Consider the following 16,267-nt stretch of genomic DNA (forward strand, 5'->3'; position numbering starts at 1 on the left):
CAAAAGCCTCGGACAAGGACTGATAATTTGGCACGACCTCGGCAAAAGAAAATGGACATGAGATTTGGAACATGGAATATTAGAAGTCTTTATAGGGCAGGCGCGTTAAAATCTGTTACGAGTGAGTTAGAGAAATACAGGATGGACTTAGTAGGAGTTCAGGAAGTTAGGTGGGAAGGAAATGGATCTGAGAATTCCGGAAATTTGACTTTCTTTTACGGGGAAGGAAATAAAAATCACCAGTTAGGAACAGGGTTTTTTGTTCACAAACGAATATTACCAGCAATTAAACGGGTTGAATTTGTTACTGACAGACTTTCTTTTATTACTCTCTAGGAACGGTGGTGTGATATTATTGTTTTAAATGTACATGCTCCAACTGAAGATAAGGGTGACGATATAAAAGATAGTTTTTACGAAGATGTGGAACGGATATTTGACCAACTCCCGCGATACCATATGAAGATTCTATTAGGGGATTTCAGTGCGAAGGTAGGACGAGAGGATATTTTCAAACCGATTATAGGGAACGAAAGTTTGCATAAGGAAAGTAATGACAACGGTGTTAGACTCGTGAACTTTGCAACATCCAAAAACCTAATCGTGAAGAGTACTAAATTCCCACATCGCGACGTTCATAAATACACTTGGACATCACCAGACGGAAAAACACATAATCAAATTGATCACGTTTTAGTAGATAGAAGAAGGATATCTAGCATAATTGACGTCCGGTCGTTTAGAGGGGCTGATTGTGACACTGATCACTACCTGGTAGTAGCGATAATACGGGAGAGATTATCGTTCTATAAAGGTAATATTCAAAGTCCAAAAACGGAGAGATTTAATTTAAAGAAATTAGAAGAGAGCCATGTAAGAAAGGAATACCAGATTAAAGTTTCGAATAAATTCTCGGCCTTAGAAGATTCGGAGGGCACTAGTGTTGAGGATACTTGGATTGAAATTAGAGATAGCATTAAAAGTTCAGCAATAGAAAAATTGGGACACGCGGAAATACGTAGGAACAAACCATGGTTCCACCAAGAATGAATTAAACTAGCAGAGAAGAGAAAACAGGCAAAATTACGGTGGCTACAAAATCCGAATGAAATAACTACACAAAATTTCGCAGATATCAGGCGGGAAACTTCCAAAACCTTTAGAACAAAGAAACGCGATTTCTTGAAAGCTAAAATTAAGGAACGTGAAGATAATAGTAAAAATAAAAATATTCGGGACATGTATAAGGGGATAAGCGAATTTAAGAAAGGCTATCAACCTCGTGCTTATATATTAAAGAAAGCTGACGGAACAGTTCTCACTGATACGGATAGCCTCTTAAATAGTGGAAAGATTTCTTTGATGATTTGCTGAACACGCAGCCAAAAACTAATGCGCGTGGAGAAAAGGAGATACACACCGCAGAACCGTATATTCCAGAACCCAACCGAATAGAAGTGGAAGCCGCTATAAAGAAATTAAAAAAACACAAATCTCCGGGTGTGGATGAAATTCCGGCTGAGTTAATTTTAGCTGGAGGCGAAAAATTGTTGAACAAGATACACAAACTCATTCTCCTTATCTGGAACAAGGAAGAATTGCCACAAGAGTGGAAAGAATAAATCATTGTTCCAATTCACAAGAAAGACGACAAAACTGACTAATAATTATCGAGGCATTTCTCTTCTGTCAACATCCTATAAAATCCTTTCAAATATTCTATTAGCAAGACTGACCCCATACGCAGATGAAATTATTGGAGATTATCAGTGCGGATTTAGACGAAATCGATCAACTATCGACCAAATATTTACCATTCGCCAAATATTCGAAATAAAGTGGGAATACAATATCCCGGTACATCAAGTATTTGTTGATTTTAGAAAGGCTTACGACTCGGTTAGGAGAGAAACATTGTACAACGTTCTTACAGAACTTGGAATACTGAGAAAGCTAATTGGATTAATTAAGATATGCTTAAGTGAATCCAAAAGTAAAGTCAGGTAGGAAAATTTTTGTCCACGAGCTTTCACGTCCAAAATGGCCTGAAACAAGGAGATGCGTTGTCGCCATTATTATTTAACTTTGTGCTGGAATACGCTATAAGGAAAATCAAAGATAGCAACCAGGGCCTAGAGTTGATCGGTATTCACCAAGTGATGGCATATGCTGATGATGTAAATTTAATAGGGGATGATAGGAAAACAGTAGAAATAAATGCAGAGATCTTATTAAATGCTTGCAGGGACATGGGTTTAGAAGTAAATGCAGAGAAAACTAAATACATGGAAGTGCGTCGGGACTGTAATACGGCAAATTGTGGAGGCGTTAAAATATTAAATAATACTTTTGATAAAGTGGATAATTTCAAATATTTAGGATCTACTAACAGACGAAAATCATATTCACGAAGAAATTAAATGTCGACTAAAAGCAGGGAATTCGTGTTACTATTCGGTTCAAAATCTCTTGTCGTCGCGAATTCTGTCGAAGAATTTGAAGCTTAAAATATATAAAACGATAATCATGCCTGTTGTTCTGTATGGTTGCGAAACATGGTCACTTACTCTGAGGGAAGAACATAGACTGAAAGTATTTGAGAACAGGATCTTGAGAAGAATATTCGGACCCAAGAGGAACGATAATGGGGAATGGCGTAAACTTCATAACGACGAACTACATAGTTTATACGGTTTACCCAACATTGTTAGGGTCGTCAAGTCTAGGAGGCTTAGGTGGGCAGGTCATGTAGCTAGAATGGAAGAAAGTAGAAACGCTTTCAGTCTTGACTGGAAGACCCATAGAAAAACGACCATTAGGAAGACCTAGGCGCAGATGGAAGGATAATAATAAGATGGATCTCGCAGAGATAGGAATACAAAGTAGAAACTGGATGCAATTAGCTAAGGATAGAAGTCAGTGGAGAGCTTTTGTGAACGCGGCACTAAACCTGCGGGTTCCATAGCCCATAGAGTTAGTTAGTTAGTTAGAACTAACATTTCAGAAGCATTTGCGTCTTTAAAGAATTCTTCACTTGTTTCCAAAAAGGTTAAAAATACTTTGCAGATTTTTGTATGTTTGATATATGGACCAATCAAATGTGGAATTTTCGCAAAACACGTTTGAACATCTGTTAGATATGTAAATCATGTTAAAACATATAATCATTGTTCCTTTTTTGCACATCAAATTCTGGAACATTATTTCGATGTTCCAGAATTTGATCTACAATTATGTTATGTATATGTAAAAAAATACGATAATTTTGGATCCAGTGCACCCCGTGTTTGATACCAGTCGCGGGAATCAAACCCTGATCTTCACTCTAAAGGCGCACAATTTATCTGCGTGGGAGCTCGTGAGCCAAAAGAGGATAAAGATAATAAACGTGTTCAATATAGCTCTTCTTCAAATGAATCAGATAAATATTAAAGTGATTTGTTTGGGAAGTTTGAAAGAAATAATTTGTAGTTGCGTTTTACGTCTTTCCCTTAGTTATACATTCAACTTAAAGTATATTTTTCGTCCACACCAAGTAGTCTTTGTGTGCATTACTATAGTCTTGGTTGAGTGGAAATATCTTTCTGAGAAGACTTTTCATTTATTCCTGACACTTCTTTCATATCATTTTTTTTTCATATAGTTTTTAGTGCCGCATATTTCTTTTCCGACAATAGGGAAGAATTCAAGCGTCACACTAGTTTGTGAAACTCTAAGGCTCAGTACTAGTGATGTCACGTTGTACGGAAAATTTGCATTGGATATATAATTATTTATGTGAGTAACGGTTGTTCCTCTAAACATACCAATAAATGTAGATATTGAAATAGACCTATCACGCAGATACAGTTGTATTTTTGTAACCTATAAGTTGTCAACACTACTTGCATTGAATTGAAAGGAGAAACTGTGATTTTAGCGCTTTCGTAAGATATCTTCTCAACTGTAAATAATATAAGTGGGAAACCAAGTTGAAAATGAATGATTTTCCCACTTTTATCGTCTTCAATTAAGCTTGATCACATTCTTGTCAGAAGCCCAGGTTATCATAGGATGTAGTTAGTTAATAATACGCAAGAAAGAAACCATGAATTTTGAAGACCTGAAAAATTTGAGCAATTTACTTAGATAAGGTGAAGAAAAATAAAATTTATGTCGCTATAAATATAGTAGATCTTTACAATGGGAGGACACCATATATATTTACATAAATGATGAAATGGACATTTTTAGGGTAGGTGGGTCACGTCGCTTGCGTCGGTAATCCGCATAAGGATCGTAAAATTAGAGAGCTATGTAGACGGTTTGATAAGCCAAAAATTAATAATAGAATATCATACAACAAGATCCCATGAAAATGGTTCATATGAATCTAGGATGGCTGTGCTTAGTCCAGGATAATATCCACTAGAGAAATTTCATTTCTGAGCCTATACGCATTCTTGTTTGGTTAATCACCGAGTGAATGAATTTCGTATATTACGGAATGTGTGCTAATATTTAACGGAGAAAAGTATATTCAATTTCTTCAGTGTTTAACACTATGTGCTAAAATTACACATTGTAAATTACTGTCAAACTTTAAATGAAGATCAAGGCTGTTGCAGATATATAACTGTTTTCGGTGTTCATTCATACTTTTGCAGGCGTGTTCACATTAAGCTCTTCTGCTTGTAATTATCGGAACTCACGCCTGATTACGATGGTGCGATTTCTGTTTTGGACTGCACATGAAAACTTGTATAACTTCAACTTTCATATTTCACGGATCATTCAGTAAATTCAATCGGATGTAAGGTTTTGTGTGGTCACCTGTTTGAGGACCTTTGCAGGTTGTGTATCTTATCTATTTCTGGAATTTAATATAGACCAGTTTGAGGACGCATTTCTACAAAGAAAAGGAATTTTGACAGAGATAATATAAGTGAAATAGCTACTCTTTTTAGAATGCTATGATTAAACCGGGAAAAAGATATTTCCAAATATTTACTCCCTCGAGGGTTTGTTTTGCGAAGTTGTATCATATATGACATCCTTAAAAGTACGTAGATATAGTTCTTAAAGAGAGTCCACAAAATTATGTCCCTCGATTGTCGTATTGTAATAACCCGGGAATGTGAGTCACACAGGAAGAAAGTTGGTACTTTGTCACAATTTTCCCATGGGAGTGGTCCACGTCAGTAAAGCGACACGCGAGGAATTGGAGAATGGCATTGATGAGAGAAATGATGAGAATTCTTTTTTACCTGGATGGTTTCTAAAGTATTGTGCCACAGGACCTTGTGTAGTTTTAGTCGTTGCACATGTTAAGATATCGAAACAAGTCTATATGTTGTGTCTAATATGTATGGGTTCACAGCTGAATACCATTTCATGACATCCGCATGAAAATATGTTTATTTTTTTCTAAAATTTCTTGTATGCTAGGAAAAATATGGTCACTAAACTACATTAGATGCTATGTGATGAGTGTCTGTACATTATATTTTAATTTTATATCATTTGGTAGTTTTCTATATTGAGTAAATTACACAAGTTGCTCGCTTTGATTCCTTAAGGCTTAGATTACTTGCCTACTTAATTTTAGTGAAGATTTTATATAGCAAATTAATAGTACTTTGTGGGGCCCTATTTTTGGCGTACCATTTAAACCCGTTTTCTTATTCATACGATCGTCATTTTAATGAAAGTAACATAAAAAGGATAATAGACCCCGCTGAGATACAGTCCTAACTGCAGTGTAAAAATTTCATTTCAAGCGATTCGCCCGTTTGCTGAGATAAAGCCAGAACAACTGCATGTCAATTTAACGTACTAACACACTATATGCGGCTTTTTCCTTTTCTTCCTGTTAAATACCCTATTTACACATTGGTGCACGCAACAGTTTATTTTACATAATAAGATTATATGCTGTTTTCACTCTGTAAAAGGAGACTCGTGAGATGAAAATGTTTAATACATTTTAAATCCTCTTCATCTCCTTATGATTCTCATTTCAATGAATGTAATATGATAAAATCCCAGTTGAGGGTAGCCATTAAAAAATAATAAAAAAAAAAATTAAACCTCCACACGTCCTTTTAACTTTTAAAGTAATAAGCAATAAACACTCAAGTTTTTCACAATGCAAATAAGACCCATGAAACATTTTTCGTCTTATATATTAATAGCTGTGTTTTGATCCTTGCATAGACATTTGTTTTCTGGGAATGGCATTATTAGATTATTACAAATTTAAATTCTTTGTCTTTAGCAAAAACTTAAAATAGAACACTTATTTCTGTGTTCCCAACTACGAACGTTGCAACGTGATAATCTCGGATATTCTTTAATCCACTTAAAAGTAATAACGCAACGGGGACGACCGGGACAATTCATTCTTTCATTTCCGTAGCGCCGATTTCTACAATTATAATATTAGTTGTTTCTTACGAACATTTGAAATATGTCAAGGCCTTCTCGCATATATGTATTGCATCTAACCACGTAGATTCTTTTTTAGTAGACGTAAGGATTCTAATCAGATCGAAGTTTAATATCTCAGAACATTTCGAGGATATTACAAAGATTGGTAGAGATTTGTTGTACTACTTCGTATGATGTATTTTGTGAAAAATTCTATAAATTCTTGTAGCCTTTTTTTCTTTCTTTGTCATTAAAATATAAGTGTAATGTAATTCTAATTGTAACCATTTTTTGCAATTCCTAAATTTCCTGCACAAAACCTAATAGTATAAACATCGTCAGTGGCTTCGAGTCACGATTTTCACTTGTATTAAAGACACGATCCTTCCATAGTGTAACATATAGGCATATACCATTTTATCTAAAGTGAACTCTGATATTGTATATATAAATGTAGGTACAGTTTGCAATAGTATAATAATTTACAGTCTCTTGTTCGAAAATTGAGATAATATGGAAACCTTAAATATCTTTCGGTTTCATGACTATAAGATTTCATCTAGTAGCATTTTAGTATTAGATTTCAGTTTATCAGAACTATAAAATATTAGCGTCTCCATATAGATCGAATTATGAAATAAATGAATCAGGTCTCCTCGCGGTGTTCTGATTTTTCACATGGAAAGGTCCTATTTCATTCTTTGTTGACTCGATTTCCATTCCTTCTTTTTTTAATTTGTTACAGGTCTCATAAACGTTCTGTTTCTACAAAAAGTAACACGTTCACCGCGCGAAAGGAAATTATTTGTCATTCAAAGGAACAATTTCATACTTGGAAGAAATTTTACAAAGGACTCAGTCGATCACTTTTGGCAGGACATACGGATGAAAAACATCTTACGTGTCAAGAGTCTGAAAGAGTATTTAATCCGAGTTCAAATTTGGGAAAACTCATCTCAATACGTACCTCTAAAAGACTTAACACCTGCCAGGTTTGTGGTAGGAGATTTATACATAATGCACGTTTGGACAAACATATGCTATTACATAGCGGTAAAGAGTCTCTTATCAGCCTCGAGTGTAGAGGTAGATTTAGTCCTAGGAAAAATTTAGGAACACACATGGGAATACGTACAGCTGATAAACCTCACACTTGCCAGGAATGTGTAAGAGACTTTAATCTTAAAAAATGTTTGGCATGTCATATGATAACACATACAGGTGAAAAACCTCACAAATGCGAAGAATGTGGAAAGAGATTTAGTAATAGGCCCAATTTAGCAAGACATATGTTAACTCATAAAAGTGAAAAACATTATAGTTGCGAGCAGTGTGGCAAGCGTTATATTCAGAAACATCAACTGATATCACACATGGTGATACATTCTGGTGAAAAACATCACAAATGCCAAGATTGTGGAGAACGATTTAGTCTTAAAAGAACTTTGGCAAAGCACCTGTTAAGACATACAAGAGAAAAGACTCACGTCTGCGAAATATGTGGGAAGAGATTTTGTCGAAAATATTTGTCAGAGCACTTGTTAACGCATGGAGATCAAAAATCTCACACATGCCACGAATGTGGAAGAGACTTTAATCTTAAAAAATGTTTGGCAAGTCATATGTTAACACATACTAGAGAAGAACCTCACCAGTGCCAGGAATGTGGAAAGAGATTTAGGTATAGGTCAAATTTGGCCAGACACATGTTAATGCATACAGGTGAAAAATATTATACTTGCGAGCAGTGTGGAAGGGGTTATATTCAAAAACATCATCTGATATCACACATGGTGATACATACTGGTGAAAAACATCACATTTGCCACGATTGTGGTGCACGTTTTAGTCTTAAAAGTACTTTGACAAGACACTTGTTAACGCATACAAGTATAAAACATCACACTTGTTACCACTGTGGAAGGGGATTTAGTCGAAAATCAAGTTTGGCTAGACACCTGTTAACGCATATAGCTGTAAAATCTTACTAATGCCAAGCGTGTGGAAGAGGGTTTACTTTAAACGAAATTTTGTAAAACAATTGTTAACACGTGTAGGTAAATAACCTGACACATGCCAAGTATGAAGAAATAGGTTTAGTCAAAGACGAAGTTTCGCAAGATACTTGTTAGCGCATACAGTTGAAAACCTCAGACATGCCAGCAGTGTGGAAAGGAATATATTCAGAAAGCATATTTGAATAAACTTGTTTATACACACAGGTAAAAATTTCATGAATGCCAACATGGAAAGGGATTTTTATCAGCATATTACATTGTAACAATCACTTTAATAGATACCGCGAAAAACTCATATGTGCCAAAAGCGTCAATAGCAAAATTGTAAAATTTTAACAGTGCCAATTCACATGTCGCAGGTAAAATACATAAATGCTAAAAGATGAAGAGATATGCATCCATATTGCTCAAAAGATAATAACACATACAGAAGAAAAAGTCATCTGTTAAAATAATATGAAAACAATTTATTAAAAAGTAATGCATTGGACTACACATGAATACACTCTGTCCCATAATTCGTGTGTAAATTTTCATTTCATAGTGCTCAGAACTGGTAAAAGCTAAAACTGTGAAATTTGCAAACAATTTAGAGGAAGGTCAGAAGATTTGTTTGATAGCAAAACGAGATCACGGGTGTTATTGTTTGCCGTGTTACAGGGTCAAAGGTCAAAATGCGATTTTTTCCTTATGGGATTTCAATGTTAAATAGTGGTCTCACATGTCATTTTTTTGAATATCCATCTCCGGTAGCAAAATTTGGTATATCGATATAAATTCTGATCCGAAACAATGTGATGACGAGAAATGTGGGCAATCGTGACCCGGTGACCTCTAACAGGTCATCTGTGACCCTTGAGGAAAAAGCTCCCTTTTCAACAGCTTATTGCACACAACTAATTTAGTTGCAGATAATGTTAAAAAAAACATATACACAAAGGATCAACCGAACATCCTTTTTAGCAAAACGAAGAGGTCAGCAATATCATCAGAGGTCAAAGGTCACGTAGTTAAAATGTCATATTTGATGTGTTAATAAATAAGAAACTGTAATATTGAAAATAATGCTTTGAAGTGAGATAGAACACATGCATAAAGAGTGCATGATCCTTCCAACGAGTGTGTATGGGCATAGTGAAAAGGTCATCATAAGAGGTCAAAGGTCACGCAGTTAAAATTTCATGTTTGATGTGTTACCAAGAAGGAACTGTGACGTTTGAAAAATGATTTGAGTTACCCAGGAACACATGCATAAAGGTCTTCGAATTGGTGTGTATGGGCTTAGCAAAAAGGTCAACAATGTCATAAAAGGTCAAAGGTCACGCAGTTAAAATATCATGTTTTTAAGTGTTAACAAGTATGAAACTGCGATGTTGGAAATAAGGGTTTCAGCTGCTACTGGACACATGGAGAAAGGATCTTCCAATTGATGTGTCTGAGGTCAACAATATCGTAAGTGTCAAACGTCACGCAGGTAAAATTTCGTGTTTGATGTGTTAGTGAGTATGAAACAGACGTTTGGAAAATGATTTGAGCTACTACAAAACACATGCATAAAGGTCCTTCGAATTGGTGTGTATGGTAATAGGAAAAAGGTCAACAAGGTCATAAAAGGTCAAAGGTCACGCAGTTAAAATTTCATGTTTGATGTGTTTGCAAGTATAAAACACGTTTTAAATACAAATTTGAGCTTCCATAGAACACATGCAGCAAGGTCCTTCCAAGGGGTGCACATGGCCATAATGAAAAGGTCAATATTGCCATAAGGTGAAGAAACCTAATTTTGTAACTGAGATCCTGCAGGCAATTGTAGGGGTTTCTGTGATGTTTAAAACAATGAATAGAACATAGTAAGAGTCCCACATTTTGTTAATTACTTAGCTTTGCTAAACTGAATTCAAAATTTTCTTTTTTTTCTTTCTTATTGAAACACATTAATAGCTATTTACTGCACAGAATTATTTGAAATATTCTCTTACCTGTACAACAAACACTGAAGTTCTTGTAAACTGTAAACCTTTTCAGTACTTTGCAATTTATTCCACGTGATCTCCGTGATGTGCTAAACTTAAGTTCACTCTGTGTATAAGAGTCTTTGTGAAGATTTTTTCAAGAGTGTCTGGGGTTATCTGTTCAACGGCACGCTGTATCGATCGTCGAAGTTCATCGAGTGTTATTGAAGCAGTTTCATAAACTTGTTGCTTAAGAAAGCCCCATAGAAAGAAGTCGCATTGGGTTAGATCAGGACTTCTAGCTGGCCACTCAACATCAGAAACTATACTTATTAAACAGTTTCCAAACCTTCCTCTTAAAATTAGTAATGTTGCCCTAGTACGATGTGTTCGAGCACCATCCTGTTCAAACCACATATCTTTGTGTGGATTAAGATTTAAGCGATCAAGTTCAGGGAAAAGAAATTCTCGCAACATATATTCGTATATAAGTAGATTAACGTTTCCCTCGAAGAAAACAGCCCTATTACACCAGTTGCTGTTAGTCCCATCAACACCATAATACGCATTTAATCTGCACAGCGTTCAATTATTTCCGCCGGTGGACTGGGTCCCAAGAACCCTTCACGTGACGAAGACACTGTTCCATTAAAAAAACAGCATCTGACATTATAAGTTGAAATAAAAACACGTTATTTTCATTTAAATTGTCTATCAGCCAGTTACAGAATAGAATTCTGGCACCGAAATCATCATCATGAAATTTACGTACAATCTTGATACTGTACGCCATAACCTCAATCACACGCAATATCCTACACACTGTTTCATATTTGTTAACACTTCAAACATGACATTTTAATTGTGCAACCTTTGACCTTTCATGACATCGCTGACCTCCTTCTATGCCCATACACACCAATTCGAAGACCTTTATGCATGTGTTCCAAGGTAGCTCAAATCATCTTTCAAAAATCGCAGTTTTATAGTTGCTAACACATCAAACATGAAATTTTAGCTGCGTGGCCTTTGACCTCTTATGATGACCTTTTCCCTATGCCCATACACACTCGTTGGAAAGATCTTTATGCATGTGTTCTATGGCACTTTAAAGCATTGTTTCCAATGTCACAGTTTCTTATTAACATATCAAATATAACATTTCAACTACGTGAAATTTGACCTCTGATGATATTGCTGACCTCTTCGTTTTGCTAAAAAGGATGTTCGGTTGATCCTTTGTGCATATGTTTTTTTAACATTATCTTCAACTGAATTAGTTTTGTACAATAAGCTCTTGAAAAGGGAGCTTTTTCTTCAAGGGTCACAGATGACCTGTTAGAGGTCACCGGGTCACGATTGCCCACATTTCTCGTCATCACATTGTTTCGGATCAGAATTTATGTCGATATACCAAGTTTTGCTACCGGAGATGGATATTAAAAAAAATGACATGTGAGACCACTATTTAACTTGAAATCCCATAAGGAAAAAATCGCATTTTGACCTTTGACCCTGTAACTCCGCAAACAATAACACCCGTGATCTCGTTTTGCTATCAAACAAATCTTCTGACCTTCCTCTAAATTGTTTGCAAATTTCACAGTTTTAGCTTTTACCAGTTCTGAGTACTATGAAATTAAATTTTACACACGAATTATGGGACAGTCTGTATAATATATGACTCCATTAATTTCATTTGTAACGGTTCTTGTCTCATAAGTTTACATGTTACGATATCGGGTCTCAACATATGACCTCGTACAACAGGCAAAGCCTATAAAAGGGCTTTCCTTACTACTTTTGATATTTGCCGGCAAATAACATTTTCCAGAAAGAATGATTTCTTCAATTCTTTGAGCACAGACCATGTTATAGGGACCACGGAGGCTAACTGGTAAACTGGCCACCTTATCACAGAGGGTCATTGATCGATCCCTAGTCCCGACAAGTGAGCTTTGCAGTGTAGGAAGACCGTTTTTTTGGGTTTCTTGGAATTGTTTCGTGGTTCATAGTTTGCTCATTTCGTAATTGTCATGCATGTCATCCTCTCGCTTAGTTTGGGTATATAATCGTGGTATGCTGAACTTAATAACTTCCTCATTTGAGCATCACTTGATCTTCGTTTCACACAGGTTTTCCTCTCTTGTTTTTAGGCTATTTAGGCTATTTAACTCTTCTTATATCATATTAGTCTGATCTAATGCTACTCTGGAGGAAGGAGATCTTTGACTAACTATAGAGATTCACACTCCGGTTAAGAAGAAAATGTCAGCGGTCTTTTTGTTTTCTTCGTTTTTCCACGTAAAATTCAATTCAATCCAGTTATATGTTACATGTAACTAAATAAACACAGATAAGGAATGTTAAAATGGGTATTCTCTTTTTGAGCAAGTGTTGCTTAGATGTCGACCAGATAGGTGATGGTGAAGCACAGTGATAGTTCATAATAGTTCATAGAGAATTGGAGTAGATAGCGAGCTTAGTTGATCGTGCTGGGAAGAGTTAAGTGTAACACGGATGAATTTTATTTTGACCTACGCCGTTTCGGATACACACATCATCTAAATAATCGAGAGCTTTTCATGGCAGTGACTTAAAAGACTAAAATGTAAGTGTTACATATAATCCTAAGTGCATTGCACAAAAATTTACATTACTAATTTTCTGACTAAACTTCTGTATTCCTATATAGCTTAGTTTAAATATTCGTTACTCAATTTATATTACAACCAGAGTTACGAAATTTTGTTTGTTGTTTAATATTAGACCATTTTCTGTTATTTTCCTTATGTCTGACTGGTATTAATATGTTAAAGTGTCCAATAGTAACACGATACTAGGCTCACAGGTTCCAGGGTTAACATAAAATTTTTCATCGATATTTCAGTTGCCATTCTCGAACTGTTTGCTTGGGATGTTTTTAGGCTAATCTCGGACCATGTTGGTTTTTTTACATTTAATAAATGACACTTCCATAGATTCATTACTAGGTAATTGAACGTGTAAAATATCAAAATTTAGCACGGTACGAACATTATACTTAACAACCGTGATAGGTAGTTACTGCTGAGAGAGGATAGTAAACTTCACTCCTACAACGTACACGATTAATTATTATTAAGTATTCTACCTTTTGCCACGTAGTGTGGGTAGTGAGCTTTTTTATTTTATTTTATTTTATTTATTTATTTATTTATTTACTTTTTTAGATTTTTGACCTACAATTGCATCATGTTTCTCGATCTTCAGCTTCCTCTTTTAACCCACAATATTGCCTTCCATTGTCGAATCATTGATCAGTTCTATTCCTTTTGTTCCTTCTCCTTACTTTCCTTTCACTTTTCCTCGCATAGCGGTATGAAGAAGACAAGTTCTTTGCAAGATGTATCCAATAAGATTAGCCTTTCTACGAATGAAACTGACAAAATCTGCGAAATTTAGAGTGTGTTTTATATGTTCAATTAATTCTTATTTTGTTATTTTGTTAACGGCAGAAATTGTTCAGAATTGGAAATTTTACTTTGGTGTAATTTTGCATACAAGACTGGCATGTTACACAGAAAAGGAATAAATAGTTGTACTCCGGGTTTCTGATATGTTTTTTTGTGAATTTCAATTCTACTAATAGATTTCTTAAGAACTATTTCTTTTCAAATGTTTAATTTCTTGAATGGTAATTTTAATAGTAAACTGTTTTGTAAATAGTACTATAAGCATTTTCCTCCGTTAATGTACGCTTTTCTCGTTCATATCATTCTTTCGGTCCTGCGCCAACTATTTTTTCTTATTCAACTTCTCTGTTTTATTATTACTATCATCATCATTATTATTAACAGTAGTACTTGTAGTATCACTCATATCGATATTTGTGATGATACCTGTCTCAAGTCGTTGGCATTTACTTATTGTACACCTTTGTTATAGTACAAGTTTAAGGAAAAACACCTGATCACCACTGACCCCAATTGTGAAAAAAATGTATCACAAGTTAAATGACAATTTGTGGTATGAGATGCGGAGATTGCTGATCTCTACAGTATCAAGTAAGGTAAAATAATTGGAAGCATCTCTGAGTAAGATACTCGCCATCTTTTCTCTATTTTGACCAAAATTTACCTCACAAATATACAACCAAACGAACGCTGAAGTACATGTTAGTTCTTGTATAATAGTTCATTAGCAATTTGCATATTGCCAACAATAAAACCTAAGTTTGAATGTATGATGAAATACAGGCTACAACATGTCTTGGAAATTTATTATTCCATTGTTGGTAAATTTGTAATTTTCCATTTAAGTTCATGCATTTACTTGGGGTAATTACGCAGCAACCTTCACACGAAAGAAAAAAATATTACATTTTAAAGTTCTATTAGAGGACACTAACATTTCCGTAGTATTTTCGTCTTTAAATAATTGTTCTTCTGTTTCCGAAGGGGTTAAAAATAGTTTGCAGATATTTGTATATTTAATATATGTACTAAACCAATCTGATAATGTTCACAAAAGACGTTTGAACATCTGCTAGATATACTAGCCTAGAAATAAATGTAAACTATTCGAAAATATAGAAGTATCTGAAGTAGTGTTATCCCTTTCATGTAGATGAGGTTCTGGAATGATTGTTTCCTATTCAATGATGTTACGTACATGTGAAAAAAATGCGATTATTCCGAATCCAGTTCACCCCTTTTCTCTTTGATAACAGTGGACTAAATGTTAATGAGACAATATACCAACATATATGTTTAATTGAGAGAAGCTCTCTCGATTCTTTACATGTAACAAATGGGACTAAAGACGCTTGAATTGGATTGGAGTTTACCGTCAGATAGCAACGCTATATGGTACGCGGACTAACGCTTAACACTGTACCCGAACTACAAATCTCCCGCGGGGACTCAAAACCCGGTCTTCAAGCTCAAGGCGCGTACGTTATCTACATGGGAGCTTATGAGCCAAAAGATGTTAGAGAGAATGAACGTGTTCAGCATAGCTCTTCTTCAAATGAATCATATATATTTTAAATTGATTTGTTTCGAAAGTTTGAAACAAATTACTTGTATTTCCGTTTTACGTCTTTCCTTTAGTTTTTACTTTAGCTTTCAAGTATTATTTTCCTCCACACCAGCTAGTGCTTATGTGTATTATTATAGTCTTAATTACATTTAAATATCTTTCTAAGAAGAATATTCATTCAGTTCTAATACATTTTTCATATAGATTTTAGTCTCACATATTTCTTTTGAGACATCAGGCAAAAATTTAAGCTTCACATTACCAACAGAGAAGTTAATAGACAGGTGCCTTATGTACTGTACGATCTATTGGTTTCATTTCGGCAAGATCCGTACGAGAAAACAGATTGTATGGAAAGAATGCTACATGTATTAAGGTTATTTTCTGTTCTTGTTTTTGAGTACCACGAACACATCTTTGTTAAGGAGGACAATTTCTCTTTACGTGATAAAAGTGCTGACGTTCGTTGAAGCTGTATACAATAACTACCATATGTATGTTGTTAAAAATTCTATATATTAGTTTCCTTTTAATTCGTTGTAACAACTCTATAATTCGTAAACTTACTTTATTATATTAATTCCCTATGTCTATAATTATCTAATAATTGTCTCTTTAATAATTTTGTCCTAACATTAATCTTTTCTGTGATCGTTTATGGATAAATCTATTATGTGTTTAAGAATAATTATTCGGAAGTATGTATTAAACCTTCTCCCTTGAAGAGTAGAACTTGGTTTTTCAGACATGGTTACAGCAAACTTTGGAGTGTGTTGTATGAAAAGACAATGCTCTTTCTTCAAAAATGTATGATCACATACATTCCTTCTGTTTTCACATACTACTATAATACTGCGATCAGTCGCA

The 16,267-nt window shown here is 34.8% G+C and overlaps 1 protein-coding gene across 6 annotated transcripts in view; it reads left to right on the forward strand.

The window, feature by feature from the left end:
• The window catches only part of LOC145692841 (uncharacterized), a 38,578-nt gene that overhangs the window by 14,283 nt on the left and 8,028 nt on the right, over positions 1-16,267 (forward strand). For 4 of the 6 annotated variants that reach the window (XM_081768350.1, XM_081768348.1, XM_081768347.1 and 1 more), the window contains exon 3: positions 7,154-16,050. The exons of 1 other annotated variant lie outside the window; for it this stretch is intronic. In XM_081768350.1, the coding sequence (XP_081624476.1) occupies positions 7,154-8,399 (1,246 nt within the window). In that variant the 3' untranslated portion in view covers positions 8,400-16,050. Of the gene's footprint in view, positions 1-7,153; positions 16,051-16,267 lie in introns of those variants that run through there. One more of the 6 variants, XR_014132653.1, reaches the window with a different exon arrangement.

This window comes from Thermobia domestica, chromosome 8 (assembly GCF_964235325.1).
Source record: "Thermobia domestica chromosome 8, izTheDome1.hap1.1, whole genome shotgun sequence".
NCBI lineage: Eukaryota > Metazoa > Arthropoda > Insecta > Zygentoma > Lepismatidae > Thermobia > Thermobia domestica.